Source organism: Amblyomma maculatum, chromosome 2 (genome assembly GCF_055883805.1).
Source record: "Amblyomma maculatum isolate TAMU_Amacu chromosome 2, ASM5588380v1, whole genome shotgun sequence".
Classification (NCBI taxonomy): Eukaryota; Metazoa; Arthropoda; class Arachnida; order Ixodida; family Ixodidae; genus Amblyomma; species Amblyomma maculatum.
This window is the reverse complement of record NC_139345.1, coordinates 24,891,043-24,910,484: the sequence shown is the minus strand read 5'-3', so window position 1 is coordinate 24,910,484 and position 19,442 is coordinate 24,891,043. Positions and strand designations below refer to the sequence as shown.

The window sequence follows — 19,442 nt, the reverse complement described above, 5'->3', positions numbered from 1 at the left end:
TCACTACATGTGTTGTACATGAATTTGTGTATTTTTTGGCAGTACACCAAACGAAACCAGTAAAGACAAAAGTGGCCTCTATACAGAAGCAGACGACTTAAAAGTAAGTGCTGCAACTCTAAACTTCTGCTTTGTATCAAAACCTTTGCTGTAACAAGTAGCCCTTACACATCCTTGTTCCTGATCAAATGTGTCATATAGTTTGCTTAAAGTTAGGTGCTTAGCGCTTTGTTGTTGCTGTCTTCTTGAGTGCACTAGTTTTGAAAGATTTCCTTAGATCAGTTGTCAAACACATTCTATTCATGTCTAAACCAGATTGTTGCTGTCGAAGTTGGCCTTTCTTTCTTTCATTTTTGTTTTTAACTTGGTCGACACATCTTTTACGCATTAAAGAAAATTTAAATTTCTCCATACCTTATGTGGGCTATTCTCATAATGGCCTCTACAGGGTTCAGTTTCTAACTTTGCCTTATTCATTGTGGCAGTGCATATATTTGAGGTACTTCATGATTGTGAGCAATGCTGTAATACTAATCATAAGCATGCTTTTAGATTTGTGTTAAGGCATTTTGTCATATCAAACACTGGCCAAAACGTGTCATGAGATAATTGCAGAAATGGATCTTGCCTCATATTGTACAGATTGAGCAATGTAATATTCTGAAAACAAGGAATTTTAATTTGGCAGTAAAATTTGCATCAAACTGGAGTGCCACCTTGAAGTGAAACGCTGCCATTATCAATGTAGTCCGTCCCTGACCACTTCTCAGGAAAATATGGCTGTTTATTTAAGTTCGCAGTGTCTTGGGTTTGATTTTTTTTTTTTTTCTTTGCAGGATTGCTTGACCTATTACATTTTGCATTTTCTCCAGTATACCCTTCAGCAAAAAATAATGTTTCTTTTGCCTTGTGGATGATGGGGTTTTAGCCTTCCTTTGTAGTTGGTATTGGAACATTTTGACTTTCTTAAACAATGTGAAAACGATGGTCCACTAAAACTGTTGTTATCAAGGCATACATCCTTCGATGTAACAGCTTTAAGTGGTGAAACTGATATAGTCACCATTATGTGCTAAAAATGTCTAATTACTGTCTGAAAGGCGAGATTTATATTAGTATTTAGTATACCAGTTTTGCCAATGCATGGTTGCCGTCATGCTTGCGAACTGTGGTTTCCAACATTGGGCTACATAAAAATGGACATCTGCATTGAAAGAAAAATTCTTGGTAAACATTTTGTGCAGCATTTCTAAAAAAACCCGCTGTTTAATCTTCCGCTTCAGACAGCAAACGTTCCATTGAATAATAAAAAAAAAATCTGAAAATATAGGGTGCACTCTCTTTAAGAACGAGTCGGTTGATAGTGTCAAAAGGGGAGGGGGGGGGGTGATCTTGTTAGTCATTTTGCAGTGTTGATACACAATTTCAAACAGGCTTAACAAGCTGGCCATTCACTAGGAAAAGTGCTCCATGAGACATGGTCATTTGCTGTGCTACTGCAGAGACTTTGATTTCTGAACGTGACAAGTGACAGTTTCACAATATGGATGGTCTCTCAAATTTGTATTGGCTGGCTACCATCTTCTGTACATTTTTTTTGCATTCCATGTAATGGCACCTCAGGGACAGGTCTGACAGGTGCATGTGACCTCTAGATGCGATGAGGGCATTGGGTTATCCCTTGCATGCACTGTGACTTATTGTGTACTCTCTTTGGTATCTGGCTTTGCAGGGCCTTCCCATGTCCAAGCTACAAGACATTAAGAAGGCAATGGAGATGCTTAATTTAAATGTGTTGCATGATGGCCCTGCAAAGACTCCTGAGGAAGCCCTACACAAGCACTACCAGTTTTGGAGCACACAGCCTGTGCCCAGGATAGGTGAGCACCGGCCGAGTTGTTCGCCTGTGCTTGTTTTTGTGGCCCCCTTTTCACTCATCTGTGTGTGCATGCGTGCATCGTACATGCACTACTGTTTCCAAGTAAATGTGCTTGCCACTTTTATTGCTGGCTGGCCTGTTTTCCTCCAGCGTCATTGAAAAGACACTGAGAACAAATTGAAGTGGGCCTATATTAATAGATTAACCACATTCTAATGAATGATGGCCCCACTTTCACTGAGAACTGAGCCTTTATAGGCTAGAGAAGGCCGAAAAATTGAATACTGCCGTCTCAGTCACGAGTTGATTTTGCGAGCGAACTGGTGCATCAGCACAGTGTTTTTTTGCACTGACCCTAGAGACTAGGCTACACCATTATTGACATGGAACAGTGGTATAGAGGGCTTTTTGGTTTAGTTTGAGTCGAGTAGTAAGAAAATGCTTGTTTTTCTGATTACTATAAATGCATCTTTTGCTGCTAGACTAACATCAGTCATCATGCCCAGTAGAGTCATAGGATTGTTTTTCACTAAGAACAAACATTGGATGCAGTTGTCTGCAGCGTTCCTTTAACCAGCTTTGCTTTGCCCCTTGTGCCTCGCTACACTGCTGCTTGCTGCTACCATGCTAGGGTGGACATGTGAGTTTTGCCCCATAGCAGGGCGGCAGTGTTATCGCCTGTCAGCCTGTTTGTTTGGCTGCCTGTCTTTGTGATAACGCATCAGCCATTTGATATCCTCATGATGGTCTACTTGGCAGAGCTTGTGTGCTGCCACATTTGTGCACTACGGTTAGTTTCTTTTCAGTGTTTGTAATTCACAAAATGCTAGATTCTGACCGCATTGTATGTGATCAAAACTTCTATCTGCAAGTAGCCAGTTTTTGCACTTGGTCTAAGCTTGTTTGGCCTCAGACAAAAGAAATCAAATACTTTGCACATTCTGTAGAAAGAAAAGTTTAGGATTCCCTTGTTTGCTGAATAACCTTTTGAAATTTCCACTTCATATTCTTTATGCTTTGCTCCACATGAAAGGTGCTCTTATACCAAGTTGCTAGAAGAAAAAAAAGGGGGGGGGGGGGGGGGGGTTGTCTTGAATGCACACTGCCTTGTATTTTTGGTTGGGTAGTATTTTTAGAAAAAAAAGAAAGAAAGCTGAGAGCTTGTGCGGCTACTCACCATTGCTTTTCCTTGCAACCAGCTGATGTTTTGGAGCCACATGCTAGAAAGCTACAGAAATGTTGGATCATTGTGAGGCATTCTCAAGTTACCTGATTGTTGTTTCCTTTTTGTATTTGTTCAGCGCGAGTAGGCACAGCAGTTGTTTTGTTTCATTGTTGTCCTGCAGATGAGAAGCTAAGTGCCAATGATGTCAATGAGCCGATTGAGTCAAGCAAGTCAATTGATGAAATTCGAGACCAGCCATACTCCTTGCCTGCTGACTTTACCTGGGACACCCTCGACATCAACAATCCAGCCATAGTAAGAGCAAGACTGACATTTCTTGTAAATGGGCAGTAGACAACCAATAATTTTATTGCCTACCTTTAGGCTAGTTTATTTCCTTAGTTCCATCATTTTGTAAAAAAATGTTGCTTTCTGAGCTTTCTGTGCCTGTTTGACTTCATGATGGCTGAATATTTCTTCCTTTTGTGTAATGAAGTTGTAAAAATAAGCCGGTGTCAGCATTTGAACAGCTTGAAGTTTTGTTAAATATGTCATTGTGGTCTAGATTATTTCATATCAACTTGCCAAAAAGCTAGTTTACTGAAGATTTCAAGCTTCCCTTTTTTTTTTTTTTTCTTTTGTTAGTGATAAGCCCACTCACTGTCCTTTCCTGTTTTCTTTTGCATGATTTCTTGCATCCTAGCTCAAGGAGCTGTACCAACTACTCAATGAAAACTACGTAGAAGATGATGACAACATGTTCCGCTTTGACTACGCCCCGGAATTTCTCAAATGGTAAGACTTTTATTGCAACTGATTTGAGTGCTTAGATCTTGACTGTGAATTTAATGAAAATGGTTTTCACTGAGTGTACTTTGAGACTCCCTTTGTGCATTCCGTAGAGTTTCTTACTTAAATACCTGGAGCTGCTGTCATCGTCTGTGTGAGTTTTTTCAAAAGCACTTCAGTTGTTATGGATGCTCTAAGTACTGCTGCAGACTGCAGAACTATATGTTTTGGCCAAAAATTATCACAAAAAAAAAATGTTTTACATCCACAAATGTCCTAATATTAAATATGCTGTCTGTAAATTGCAACAAACAAGCTTTTCTGTTTGTTTGTTGCACATACCTTAAAAATCCGAGCAAGCACCCCCACCTGTGCAGGTGCCCCTCTCCCCTTTAACTTCACTGCTTGCTAATTTCTACACTTTTCCTTACCCCTTCTCCCATGCCATACTTCCCCGCTTCCTACCTTTAGCACGCTCCTCACTAAGGCAACACTGCCAGTCCATCCAATTTAAGAATCCAATCCAGTAACTCTCAAAAACATCACAAATAAAAATGGCACCAGTATGGCGCCGACTAGTCTGAATGAGCACGTGCCCAAAGGCTGACGGCTGGCGAGACGACGTGCAAAACCAAAGAAACAAATGGCTGATGTCTAGGCGGGAGCTGCCACCAAAATGAATTAAGACATCTGGTAACGCGTTAAATAGCGCACTGTGAGAAAATGCTGGCAACAGGCGCCGATCAGTTTGCATCTACGGCGGAGACATAGCGAGAACAATCAGCTGCAGCTCACTGACATCTTGGCGCACACTTCTAGGCCCGATCGGCCCAATGAGATAGTCGACCCTCGATGTAATGAACCTCAATATAACGAAAGTCCTGATGTAACAAATTTTTTTTATTTCCCGATCTCTGCCCCATTGAAAACCATGTATTCTTTTTTTTTTGTGATTTAATGAAGTAATTTTATGCCACACTTTCGATTTAATGAAGCCCTCGCACATCGCATGCATGTACCAGCAGCCACCTTGACAATTGAATGACAAATTAAAACTTCAACCCTTACACACCGCATTTTACATTTGCCCTTTTACACACTAATTTTGCCGGCAGTCAGCAATCTGCGAGCGAAACAAAATGATGATGACATGGGTGTACCGCCATGCCAACTATCGTGTGCATACAAAACCCACGCATCATGCCATGACATAACTGGCCAGCCAGAATGACAAAGTGCTAACCGGAAATACCGTATTTACTCGCATAATGAACCCACTTTTTTTTTTTTTTCAAGAAAAACCGACATGAGTTTGAGGGGAGGATTTAGCATGTAGAAAAATTGAGATTTTGTTTTCCTTTTTTTACAATTTGTCCATTCCAGCCATCAATCATCAAAGAAAGTATGAGGTCAGCCGCAATCATGACACTGGCTCTTAGCATCGTTCGCTTCAAAAGGCGCTTGCTGCTGTCACACGTTCCAATGATTTTGTCGTAGCGGACCGATGGCAGCCACCCTAATCACTGCGTGATAAAGTGAACATATTTGAAAACCAGGCTTGTGCAACGGGACAAGCCAAGCAAGCCAGCGCAAGCACTCCTGTCAAGGCTGCTGGTATAGTGTTCTGGTACTCTGTCAAGTCCCCCCCCCCCCCCTTCCTCTTCCTTCCTTCCTTCACCCTACCGCTAGAGCTAGCACCAAGAGACACAACGTGATGCTCTCGCTGCGCAGCACCTTGGCGCTGCCAAAGAAATACACTGGACTGCGACGGCGCGAAAACGGACAGACGAGCTAACTACTAGCGTCTTCTCTTCTCTTCTCTATTTTTTTTGTTTTTCAATTTCTCAGTGGCAAAAGTAGGAGGTGGGCACTTGTGCAAGTAAATATGGTACGCATACATGAAACCTGAGTAAAGACTGCCACACCCAAGGTAGTCGCGCCGGCGTGGGCAATGCAGACATACGACTAAATTTAGTTCACTATAACACGACAGCATCCCCGTGAAAGTCACTTGATCACCTGATCTAGAGACTCGTATTAACTTGTCTCTTAACTTGTCTCGATTTACAAACATTGAATGATGATGATACCAATGGCGATATCTGGCGGCAGCTTTGTGTACTAGGCACTACGCTTGCTCTTCGCGCACGCAAAAAATTATGCATTTACGTTCGTTTGCTATCACTCATTATGTGCTTCTGATATACAAAATAACTTCCGGTGCCCTTGCAAGTGCTAGTATTGTCAGAATTTCTTGCTTATTTTCTGAAATCGTAATTTACATGTGCCCAGCAGTGTTCCTAAACCTGCTACTTCATTTGGGCAGCTAAAACATAGCATCCTCGACGTAACGAAATTCGCGATTTAACAAAATTTTTGGCTGCAATTAGGACTTCGTTATATCGAGGTTTCACTGTATAAGTAAAGTTTGAAATTCATGTGTGCTGTGCTCTTTTTTTTTTTTTTTTCTGGCGGGAAAATTGACGTTGTCATCTTGAACTTCAATACCGTTCTGGGAAAGCGCCCCCTCTCGTTAATTTTGATGCTTGGTTGAGGGGGATAAAAAAGCTTTTATTGAAAAACTTGAAAAAACTATTGCAGAACTGCTTGCCCTAAATGTGGGCAGTGTTCCGACAGATCATTTCACCTTTTTTTTTCTAGAAGCATGAGGAAAGTCTATGCGGCAACCTGTAGTCTTTTTTATTTTTTTAATGTTTTGTTTCCGTGACGTTTCATGTTGCTTTGTTATAAAATTGTGCTGTATTTTTGCATTCACGGTTGTGTTGGGGGATTCACTGAATGTTAGTGAAAATGCTTGAGCATAGGGCAGTGGGAACAGAAGGCATACTGTGCAACTGACCGAGACCACAGATGTTTGTTTTATATTATGCGCAAAAACAATAAATCATTCACCTGCATCTTGGTGTATTGCAACGCAATAACTGCCACGGTGCTGCCATTGTGTTCAACTCTTAAACTATTGCTTACAAAATATACAGGTCACTGAACTGACATGATTGTGTTGTATGCATGTGCAGCCAATTTATGGCCTCTGTGTATTCAAGAGACTTAAGAAGGTCGTTGAGGAGGAAGAATTCATAGGTCCTAAAAACCTCTTTGATGACATGTATCGTATAAACCATACATAGGTCAAGTGGGAATATAGGGTAACCCTCTTACTTTGAAGTGAAATGAAGACAAAAAGTTTTGTAATTTGCTGAAGCGCATCTATTTAATCATTGGTTGAGTCCCTGCATTACGGGAGCTATGATCTCACTCCGAACTTACAGCAGAGCTGTCGGAAGATGACTCTTTGTTGTTCGCCACCTCCCATAGTGCGTCATCGAGTTCAATTCAATGTGTTTCTTACACAGCATTTCTTGAAAGGTTGCACGCGAACAGCTGATCCTTTCCACGCCAATACTGCATGCTCTTTTCTGAAACACCTAACTGTCACCGAGCGAGCGGCCATGCTGGCGTTTGCTTTGGCAAAGACCAACATTTTTATGGAAAGCCCCTGTAAACTGCCTCCACATGCAGCTATTCTATGCTAACATTGTATACTATTATAGGTTATTAGACACACCAGAGACTGAAAAAAAATGTGACTGCAGATTGCTGATACAGCTTTGGCTGTCTGTTCATGATTAGGCTCGCCACATGTCGCCGTAATGTGCCTTGCATTCTACTAAAGACCCCCATGTAAGATGAGGGGCTACTTTATCTTGCTTTTTGTGCGAAAAACAAATCTGCATATATGCCGGTTTATACAGTAGGTGCCCAAGGATCCAACTAGAAGACCCCATTTTAAGCTGTTTGTACACTATTCTGCATTAGTAAAGGAAGTGAGAGAGAGCTAGTCATAATACGTAGTGGCCTATGTCCTGGTTCCCTAGTCATGTGACTTTTGGCTTTAGGAGGCTGAGCAGGTTTGCTCCTTTGCTTTGTTTCTGGTCTTTTGTAGGGCTCTGCAGCCTCCTGGCTGGACTGCTGACTGGCACTGCGGTGTTCGTGTTGTCAAGAGCAACAAGCTAGTGGGTTTCATCAGTGCCGTGCCAGCTACAATACGCATCTATAACCAGTGAGTGGCAGTCACAGTTGACATTCAGCTGGAAGTGTTCATTCAATGTTTTTGAAGCACATTCTCCTTGCCTAGATGTAAAGTTGTAGCCATATGCATTGTTTCCTTTGTTTCCTTAGGGGTGGCAAGGCCTATGAGAGAATTAAGTGTACTATTTGTTTTCTTTTCCTACTCTAAGTTCAGATAAATAAATTTGATTGAGTTCATGGTTTTGCATCTTTGTTCGGTTTATGGCTTATAATAATGATGATAAGGATTTTATCCGTTCAAAAATACCGCATAAGCTAATCATAAAGATATTGAAAGTAGTGTTTGCCAGGTACCGGCATTGTCACATGGTAATGGTGTGAAGCAGAATGTATTTTCTTTTTGTTCATTGTTTTGCACGGATGTTCCCCTTGAGGTGTGAAGTCACTGCTACCTAGCATTATTATTCCGGTCATTATGGCCCTTCTCTCATAAACTGTTCTTTAACGATCATGTTGCACTCAGCACAAACTGCTTGACTTGTGGTGATTGCAGTGTCGCATTTGTAAGTCTAGCCATGTTCATACATTCATGATTGCTCATGTTGCTTCCAGTATACAACGCATGGCTGAGGTGAACTTCCTGTGTGTGCACAAGAAGCTGCGATCCAAGCGAGTGGCCCCAGTGTTGATTCGTGAAATAACTCGGCGGGTCAACCGACGTGGCATCTTTCAGGCTGTTTACACGGCCGGTGTGGTCTTGCCAAAACCTATTGGAACCTGCAGGTGAGCTGACACGAGGCATCATGAATGAAATGGTCGTGCTAGGCTGTTATGCCATGTCTTGTTGGTTGTGGACATTTTGCAGATTGAAAAACCTAGTACTAGACCATTCACTTTACAAGGTGACAGAACACCAGGCAAGATGGTTAAAACGCTTAGACTTTCCTTTAAAAGCCTTGTTCACACTACTGTCATGGAGGTGCTAGCCAGCTATATATTTTTGTGACAGTATGAACTTCATCCAAATTTTTGTTTTCTGCTTTGCAGTACTAACGCTATCCTTCTATACTCCGTTTCATACATAACAGTCAACGCAGCCAAGGCTGTGGTACCTGTTTGCCCACCTTGTCCACATCGTAATGTAGTGTGTCAAAAATAAACATGGTAATATTGAAAATCAAAGTGGCTGTTAGTTAATACTCGCTTGGCTCCTCCTGTATCAGGTTTTCGCAGCCAGGCCAGCCAAAGCTCGCAGCAGGGCTGGTGAGCTTCGTCAACCGCTTTGTTCACTTGTTTCACAAACCCCTGTAGCTTGTTGTCGTATTCTCACAATAACAGCATCAATTAGGGAAGCAAATGTACTTATATACTACACCACTTGTTGTGTTCGATGGCCCATAAACCAAACACTTTACCAATCAATGTCGCCTAGCCTCCAGAAATGGCTGCTCCAAATAATGGACGCCGCACGGAATTCTATCATCCCACAATTAATGATTCATTGTGTGCAGCATGCAAAAAGGTCACTGAACGCCGGAAAGCAGCACCTCTAATCACATCTGTCACCTGCACATTGCACTGCGTTTTCACTTCGGAAAAAGTAAACAGCGCAGAGTTTTTACAACTGCGGTCATTTCAGTTTGATTAAAAATGGGCTGTTATATATAGCTTTCAGACTTTGTGTCTAGTGTTTGTTTACCAAAAAAAAAATTCTTCACTGAGGGTCAAACCTCGGCCTATCATAAAACGAGCAAGGATGTCCGCGCTTCGTACCATTTAGCCACAATGCGAGGAGGAATGATGCCGTGTTTTATTCTTAATTTCTTTTTTCTTCAGTGGATTACTTCTGTACCTTTGCGTTGACTGCTGTGTACAAAACGGAGTATAAATTACAGCTCTTTGTGGTCAGAAATCGATCTATTTTCAATTTCTTCATTTTTGCGATCCTAAGATGTTTCCACGGCGGTCTGCAAATTTGATTGAAAAATACCACCTATTTCACACTTTACAGTGTTCCAAAGTTGCAAAATTGAACGCTTGGCCCTTTAACCCTTTGACTGTTGAATATTCCGAAAAATATTAACCCTTCAGTGTCAAATTTTTTTAAACGCTGTGCGTTTAGCGAGCGCAGTACCCGTACGGCAAAAACGCCTTGGGACGGAATGTGGCCGCAGTACCTGCATGACAAAAACAGTCAAAGGGTTAAATTGAAGTCGGATCGCGCTGAGCTTTGATCGGCATCAGTTCGAGGAATACACATTCCACCAGCATCATTTTCGTCTCGTTCAAAAGATCATGGTTCAGGCTATTCAGATATCTCAATTGGCGTCCATGTGCAAACACCTGAAGTGGGAAACAAAGGAAGCAAATTGCGCAAAACGCATTGCTATTTGACTCCGAAAGCATGTGACCAAATTTACCTCTTTTGGTTGGCTGCTGGCGTCAACTGCTTGTGGCCTGGCGCTATTTTGAGGTGGTCGCGCAGTTAGGCCTAGCCGGTTTAGTGCCATTTCGTTATCGTGATTCGAGCCTTTAGATTTAGATTTGAGCCTCATATTGGCCTTAAAAATAAAAAAAAGGTTGAGATAAGAGTAGCGCTGCTGATGTGGCGCTGACGCAGCATCGCCGCATCTGGCTATGTGTAATCAATGACGAAGCGCCGACGCTCTGCGATGGGCCGATAACGGCGTGGCAATTGGTGCTCGGTGCAACAACGAGGAGCGCGGACGATTTCCTCGAAATGACCCCTGGCACGTACGGGCAGCGTAACTATGATGGTGCAGATGACAAAGTGACCTAAGCAGTTTTCACAAACGCAACAGATCGAGCAGTCCGAAAAGTTTGCGGTGCAGTCGCAGCGGTGGTCGCAAAACGGCGGCATGGTGTGCAGAATCGCAAACTTTGTCAAAATAAAACTTGCTTCTGCGTTGCACAAGCAATTATCTCGACAGGGAACGGTGCATTCATACAACAAACCAATCAGAACTCACTCTATCGAGTTACTATTAGCCTTGGTAATTCAAAAATATGTCAAAAACATACTTCGCCAATTTCGAAAATTTGCATTTTTGACACATTCAGCATTTCGGAGAAGCGATATTTCCGGTTCTATATCAGCTATCGCTATAACTTTTTGTTTGCTGAAAAGATAAGCTTATAAGCTCTGCAGTACCATTATGTTTTAACCACTGCTCTTTTGCGAAAATTATCAAAATAAATCGTTTGTTTCAGTCACCAAAATGAGCTTTTTCTTTGGCAAGTTTGACAAACCATAACTTTGGGTCAGATCATCCTAGAATGCTCATTTATACCTTACCACAGTTCTTTGTTATTCCAAATCATTTAAAGATATTAATCTTCACAAAATATAATGTTTACTAACCATGCTTCCTCCAAACAAAATACCACCTTTCCTTAATATATGTAAAAATACCTGCTCTAGGTGAAAACACATTTGCAGTTTTGGAATCAGCACAAGAGAATGTACACATCTGGTGCAGATCTGTCCATAAATTAAAGAAATGTTTCTAAGAGAGGTGTCCTCCCTTTTAATGGGATACGAGGAATTTTTCCCACTGGTCCTGCAGACCATTGAAGCAGCAGTGGAGATGAGATCGATTAAGGATGTCAGCCTTCTCTTGTGCACCTCATCTTAGCATAATTCTGACGTGGATGATTGTGGTTTTTTCTTGTGCCTTTCACCTGGGATAGGCAAGGGAAAGTTGAGGTTGACTACTAGTGAAACACATGGACTCGTCCGTTTACCAGTGGCTCTGCCTTCTTATTCTTATTGGCTGTGACTGTCATTTTTACCATGGTCTGGTTAGCCCACCACAGTTTTTTTTGTGTGCTCTTTTCTAGTCATGTCTCCCACCACTACTGTGCCATCATATATTCACATCGCAGGGGGCATATGTTAAAGACGTGTTTGCGTGCACTGTGCGGCACCACGGTCCCCAAGCACCCAAGCTTAGCCATGCGTGGCATCGTAAGTTAATGGCATGGCAGTGGCACTACCATACTATCCCATTTTTCAAAGATGCTACTCCATTTCTTTTTTTACTATGACCACAGTTGTAGTGTCATTCCACAAAATACATGAATTCGTGTGTGAGAGCAAAGGTGTAAAGCCTCCAGTGGCATGTGAGAGCAAAGGATTAAAGCCCACGAGGGGCCTACAGCACACCGGCCTTCATCCTTCAGAGGACCTTTACCCATTCCCCCCCTGTAGAAGTCGCTATCCACCAGAACCCACAGAGCAGCAGAAACAAAACTCACTTACACTTTCTAAATGTCTCCATTCACCAGAAACCCATGAGAGGAGTTGACTGCTCCACCGAACTCTCCACCCACCAAAGCCTTCCAGCAACGGAGCAGCGAACTCGAATTCAAAGACGGCGTCTCTCATAGCCTGAGTTGCTTAGGAATGTTAAACTTGGTGACACAAATCCAAATTCAGAGGTGCTATGGAAAGGCAACCAATGGGAACAAAAGAAAAAGTACCTTGCTGTTTCAAGTTCACTGCATCAGATCACACAGTTACCCATCAATTTCATTCACTTCCTAGAAGCTACTCATTGTTTCTTTTTTTCCCGGTGTCTATGGCACGAAAATCACTAGTATGCTTCTAGCAGGTGGGGGCCGGTGACATGGATTCTAGGCATAAATTGCCATGTCACCTGCCAACAACCGCCTGCCAGAGGCATGCTCATGAGGAGGACCAGACAGACAACAGCTTTTTGACAGGGTGGATCATGGCCACATGCCACAATCAACTGTATCAATCTAATGCGAAAGCATTAGAAGTCCCATTGCAACAGAAACCAAGTGTCAATCAGAGTGACATCATAAAACTTCCTACCAACAGCCACCTGTCGCAGTCAGTTGAATCATTTAATGCGGAACCATTAAAAGCTCCACGAGGGAAAACCGGCATCCCTCGAAAAGCATAAAAGTCACGAGCATGCCTCTTGAAGGTGGTAGTTGGCAGGTGACATGGCTGGGAACTGATTGGTTTGTGTGGCATCTTGCGACCACATGTCATGACTAAGTTGGCAGGAGCTGAGATGGGAATCAAACCTACTGGGTCTGTTGTATCCTATGTCAGACACACTACTCCTTGGCCATGCAGGCACATTTGCATCTAGGTTGTTCCTTCCCATTTGGGTTCTATGCATCACACTCCTCCTCATGAGCATGCCGGTGGCAGGCAGTAGTTGGCAGGTGACATGAATGGCACTTATTAGTTGGCCATAGCATGACCCATCACTTTACAGAAAAACATAATTTAAGGCATAGAGATTGTACAAATATTGGGTGTTGTCATGACTTTTAATTTTTTTTTAAGTATTGTAGTATGACTCAGAACTTCACTAAGCAACATAATTCTTTTTATTTTGAACTTAAGAGCATATCCAAATCTTTGAGCTGTTAAATCTGTGCATGTTGTGACTGCTTTAGCCAGCTGCTGCGGCTTTAGCTTTGGCAGTGGCACCATTCTGCCAGGTCTATAGCTTGGCTTTCGCATTTTGAGCTGTATTGTTTGTGGAGCTTTTTTGTGTACGCAGTTCATATTCTGTGGTAGCAAGCTGGTATTGCACAAAAAGGGAGAGTCGGTTTTTTTCCTCCAAGGGGGATGTTTTTATGAATGGCTCTGTGAGTAAAGGGATGGCTATTAGCAAAGTAATAACAGTCTTGATTTCGTATGCTCTTTTTTTTTACATTTTTTTTCCTTCCAGGTACTGGCACCGATCACTCAATCCGCGAAAGCTCATAGATGTCCGGTTTTCCCACTTGAGCCGCAACATGACGATGCAGCGTACTCTGAAGCTTTACCGGCTGCCTGAGGTAAGGCATTTCTGATCTTCTCTCTTGAATACTGATATAAGCCTTGTCAACCCTGGCATACTGAAGTTACGTTTTCTTGTATTGTTATGGTAACTTGCTCATTCTTTCCTTGTTTTCACTGACATTGTACAATTTTGTTTTTTGTTTGTTTGATCCGTGCAGAAACCAAAGACACCTGGGTTTCGACAGTTCCGCAAGTCTGACACAGCACAGGCTCATGCTTTGCTGGAAAAGGTTAGTGGCTGTGAACTACTTGTCACTTGGTGAGATAGGGGTGGCATGAGCATTTTGGCTTATTTTAAAGTGGCTATATGGCACATGCTCATGCTTTGCTTCTTTTAATACTTTGAGAATAAGAACTCTGCCTTTCCAGTTGTGTTTCTAGTTTAAGTAATGATTGAAGGAATGTTCTTTTTTTTTCTTTTTTTATTTTATGTATAATGCAAGCTTATTAATTTGAACTTCAAGCTATGAAACAAATGCTTCAATTATCTAATTACCTCAAAAAGCTGGTTAAGGGAGGCTTGAATCATGGTAAAATTATTTGGTGAATGACTGGTACTAGGTGCAGGCTTTTTAGACTAGAATGGCGCAACTATAACTGCTTTTCAAGTTTACATTAGTGCTTTGTTGCATTCATTTTTGGGAGCGTCGAAGCAGAGCTGCTCCATAATTGTGAAGACCTCCCCGGCATCCTTCATAGTGTGACATAGTGCAACATAGTGGAGACAGCAGAGCTTCACCACTGCGGCATACCCTCTTCACAGCCGCAGTCGCGACATGAGAGGAGGCATCATCACACGAGCAGCAAATTGATTGTGACAGGCGCACAGTTCAGGCACGCTGCAGAAACAGAACCATGCTAATAGAATCGAAGGAAACACTCAATGGTGCCGAAGCGGGCTGTGAAAGGGGAAGTAAGAGGAGAGAGAAAGAGAGTGAACACCAGCAATGCATCAATCAATGTGCGAAACGTCAGTTCACTGGTTGATGCTGGCTAGTTTGGCCACTGCTACTGAGGGCTGGCATGATGTTCAGTCCTTCCGTTGTCCTACCTGTGCTTCTTGTATGTATTGTTAGAAGTGCACAGGGAACACTAGAGCATGAAATTCAGGTTTTGAGTAGGACTATTTTGGCTATCTCTATGACTGTCATACCTAGATGCGGCCTCCTTCTGGCAGCCGCTTTGAATGAACTGAAACAAGGCCAGTAGTGTTTCAATTAACGATTGTATGATGCCACATACTCACATTGGTGGTGGCTAGGGCTGAGCTATCAGTTTGATTTACCCAGATTTCCGAATGAATGGGGTTCGAATCAACAAGGATATAGTGTGCCATGTAAGTAGGCAATGCTAGTGGCACATGCAAAAATGGCTGCTTGTGTCTATCTGTAGCCTCGTAGAAAGAAGCCTTCCCTTCTCCACCTACCCTGATCTAGTGAGCTGCCCACCTACCCACCTCCGCCCTTGATACAATTCCTCACCCCTTCCCGCCATCATTGTCCAGCAACACCATACTCCTCCCACCCACAAAGTTCTACATTTCAGGAGCTCCTTGCAGTGCAAGCCCACTCAGCAGCATAACAAAAAGTGATGGCAAAATTAAATTCAAAGACAGTCAGTCGAATTTGAAAAGGCAAGAAAGTTCAGTCGAATTCGAAGGCAAACGGAGCATAGCATAGTACGAGTTTCATAGTAGCATCTTGCATGACAGCCCTTCTGGAAAATAGTGACTGGGCCAGCCTATTGAACAGTATTTGAGAGTTCTGCAGGAGCATATCAACACAGCCTTGGAAAATCCAAGAAAAGTATGAAAGACATCACATTCCATGTGGCGAAACTCGATTAGCTGAAAGTAGAAGGTATCAATTAGGGACGCGAGAGTATCAGAAACTTTGAACAGTATGTGAACAGTATTATTTGCTGTCCAGTTCACACTGCAGTTTCACTGTTTACACCTCCTGAACTTTCAAAAATTGCGAATGTCATGTTCTTCTAAACTCTCAGTGAAGCATCACAATATTTCCAAATTGTATTATCTTGCACTTGCCAAATGAATTGGCTTGCTCTTTCTTCATAGAATCCATGATAGAATGTGGCAAAACCCTATGCATTATAGTCCTAGGCCTCGTTTAAAATCGGTGCGCTGAAGGCAATCAAGAACCGTCAACCGCTATGCACTTGCACAGTGCATGAAGTGTCACACAGCACATCATTACATCTAGCCACTATGTCGTTGACGGCTGGCTGTGAGCGTGGCTAGCAGTTTTCCTCTCGTTGCTTTTAATCACTATGCCAAGATGCATGCACACACAGAAGCAGCTTGTGGTGGCAGTTTAAGGAAGGGACCAAGTTGTGTGCTATATTTGTTGCAGTTGTTGTTTCATGGTGGCCTTTTTGAGCATTCTCGATTTCCATCAATCGGGCTCTAGAAACAGTGTATGTTACACGTCACATGAGAAGAAAGAAACATATGAGAGAAACGTCAGGCTTGAAGCCAGCCTGGGCTTCAAACCTACGTCACTTTCAGTTCAGCTCATGCGCTGGAGCACCAAACAGCTCTATTTCATTTTTAAACCTTCACAGTTTGAGCCTGTGTTTGGGCAGTTTTGGATCATTGTGGAGCTTGCTATCTGGTGAAACTATTCCATGAGGGCTGTAAGGCTACATAAAGCTGTGTTTGAGATGGCATTCCGCTATGAGCAAGGAAAGGGTATATGCTTCTTCTCCCGTTGCAACTTAGGTTGCTGCCTTTTCGTCCATTTCGCTAGCCTTCCTGTTCTGTTTTGACAGCATTTGCCTAACTGTTAATCTGCCCGTGACATCATTCCTCTAATTAGGAGGTATCTGTCCACCTTACAATTCCTTATGACAGCTCCTTTGTCATGTGAGCATTAAACTGAACAGTGATATCAGACTGTTTTCTTTGATTGCACATGTTGTTTGAGGAATTGTAAACAGGGTACCTGTCTACAAAGTAAAATTTATAGCTATTATTACTACAAGATTTCATGTGGCAGATATGTATGCTGATAATGGGTGGAAACAAAATTTGTTTGCAGTACCCCTGTTCTGTTCAAAACTGTTTTGTGAGAGAGGATTCCCCTTTTTGCAATCATGTGTACTCAGCACTTTCGTGACCTTCACCCACATCTATGATTATTCATCATCACCGTTTGTTTTACATGAACTTCATCCTCATTTGTGAATCATCATCAACATTTGGTGTGATCGTTCTTTGACGACATTGTCGGCACTTGGCAGCACCAAATTCAAAATTAGTCAAAAATATTCTTTCTGCTATCACCTTATGTGTATCCACGCACCTCTGTTGCTTATTTTGAAGACTAATCAGGAGATAAACCAGTTTCTTAATTGCATTTTTTGTTCCTACTCAACCAAGAAATTTCGTTGAATTGGACTGGGGTGCCTGAGGTGCTGTGGCTCTTTTGCGATGTCCCAGACTTGTGTGCATAGCAGTGTTCGATGTTTTCTGTTTATCTCTCAGTACCTGGAGAAGTTTGACCTTGCCCCCATATTCTCAAAGGAGGAATTTCGACACTGGTTCCTGCCCCGCCCAGATATTGTGGACAGCTATGTCGTTGAGGTGAGCTGTTTTCACTGCTCTGGGGGCCATCATTTCATATGTCAGCGTTATTTAAATGGTGTGATCGGCACTTATAAACACAATCATAGGCTAGCATATCTGATCGAACTGAACACCCCCTGCTTTGCCTTTCTTACAAGATTCTATATGCGTCACTTGTGTACCTCGCCCAAGGTGCAATCTGTAGCGGGGAGTGCGAGGTTAATATACATGCATTACTAAAGCTGATGTTGAGTCGTGTGGTTTATCTCCAATAACACTTCCCTCTACTCTAAAAGACCAGGGAGCAAGAAGCCTCCCCAGTGTTTAGTTGGTCCAAATTCCACAAGTGCAAAATGTGCAGCACAGCCCTGTGTCTTGCCATGCATTCACTGAGGCATCTGTATTTTGCTGACTACAGTTAAACCATAACAAAATTGTGAAATGTCCACAATTTTCTGTTACATCCAGATTTAGGTTATAGGCAGTTTTTTTCATAATACAGTCGCCGACTGATTTTTCGGACCCTCAAGGGGCCAAGATAGCGTCCGGAAAATCAAGCAGTCCGAAAAAACGAGTTTACACAAAAAAAAAGTCACTTTATTTAGCGAGTGGCTTGAAAAAGTGGTCAATATGCCTCTGCGGGGCGCTACGTTGCCGTACAAGTAAGTCGGCTTGCACGTCGGCAAGGGTGACATTCTCGCAATACACAGCCGAAAGCGCCATCAGAGCTCGGGTTAGTTGACTGCTAGTTGGCAGCACAGCCTCTGGCTCCTCACTGTCAGAGCCAGAGTCATCAATTTCAAGCAACTGGCGAACAATTTTGTCGTCAGTGAGTTCAGCTCAGAGCTCGATCTCGCTGTCAGCGTTAGCAAACTGCTCCAGCATCACTTTAATGGGAATGGTTCCTGCAGCGCGCAAGTGCTCGATGAGGTCAGAAGGTCAGCAGATGATAGCTGATGGGATTCACTGGCGCTATCATCGAATGACGACGGCACTTCATCTCTGATTGCCAAACCTGCATGGCGGAAACAGTTCCGCAGTGTCTCCTCATTCACCACCTTCCATGCATCAGAAAGCATGCAGAGTGTAGACAAGTCAACACTAGGTTTTGCCGCTGAGCACGCGTGACCGATAGAGGTGCTTGAGTGTCCAGATAACGCCTTGGTCTATGGGCTGTAGTAAGGACGTCATACAGCACAACACACCCCTTGTGAATGGCGACCGCGGCGATTGATGACTGTGCACGACGGCAGCACAGCAGAGCAGGCACTGGCGGGACGGTGCAGAAAGCGGTGCCTGCTATCGAGGCTATACTGGGTATGCGAGGTTCCGATGGCGTGATGAGTGGACGATATGACACGTGGGTTCGAGGTTGCAGAAAAACGAAATGACAGTGGCCAGAAAAACAAAATGGCACCGGTGTTGTTCGCGTTTTCTGTAGCTCTTGAGTCGCGAATTGAAAGAAAAGGTCTGAAAAATCGAACGAGACGGATTTCAAATGTCCGAAATTTTGATCGGTGTTATACATTGACTCTATGGAGCGTGTGGCGGTGTCATGGCAAGGTCCAGATTTTAAGGCAGGTCCGGAAAATTGGGCGTTCGAAACAAAAGGTCAGTGCTGAACGTAAACCATATTAAGAACTGATTTTAAAGAAAACCATCTTGAAAGTGTTTACAGTGAATCACAATTATTCGAGGTTGTAGAGGCGGTAAGAAGTTTCGCGATTGCGCTGAGGACGCGGCGCGAAATCGGCAGCAGCCTCCACCTTCGCCGCGGCTCACGCGGTGCATTTTCGAGGGAGCAGGGAAAGGGAAGTGAAGGAGGAATCAGTCTAGGAGAGAGAGCATGTATTTATGCCGCTGCAAGCGAGGAAGCGCCTGCGTCTTTAGGCATGTTCCCGTAAGCGCACTATCGCTGCCCCAGGGAACTATCTTGCTCATGTTGCCAGCGGGCTCTGTTCTCGCTTCTGCTGCGAGCAACCGTGCGGAAGTGATGGATACACACACTGTTACCCCCGTGTTTTTTTCCTTTGCTTTGTTATTTTTGATTGCTTTTGAGCATGAACTATTGTAGTGCCACGTTCCAAGAGGGAAAGCAGCGGAGACTGATGCATTTGCCGCG

At 43.1% G+C, this 19,442-nt stretch overlaps 1 protein-coding gene across 1 annotated transcript in view; it reads left to right on the top strand.

Moving 5' to 3' along the window:
- The window catches only part of Nmt (N-myristoyl transferase), a 50,727-nt gene that overhangs the window by 3,708 nt on the left and 27,577 nt on the right, over window positions 1–19,442 (top strand). Inside the window, exons 2-10 of the mRNA XM_084593520.1 lie at window positions 43–103; window positions 1,733–1,880; window positions 3,226–3,359; window positions 3,748–3,839; window positions 7,798–7,914; window positions 8,496–8,666; window positions 13,622–13,730; window positions 13,893–13,964; window positions 17,240–17,338. Of these exons, the coding sequence (XP_084449646.1) occupies window positions 43–103; window positions 1,733–1,880; window positions 3,226–3,359; window positions 3,748–3,839; window positions 7,798–7,914; window positions 8,496–8,666; window positions 13,622–13,730; window positions 13,893–13,964; window positions 17,240–17,338 (1,003 nt within the window). The remainder of the gene's footprint in view (window positions 1–42; window positions 104–1,732; window positions 1,881–3,225; window positions 3,360–3,747; window positions 3,840–7,797; window positions 7,915–8,495; window positions 8,667–13,621; window positions 13,731–13,892; window positions 13,965–17,239; window positions 17,339–19,442) is intronic.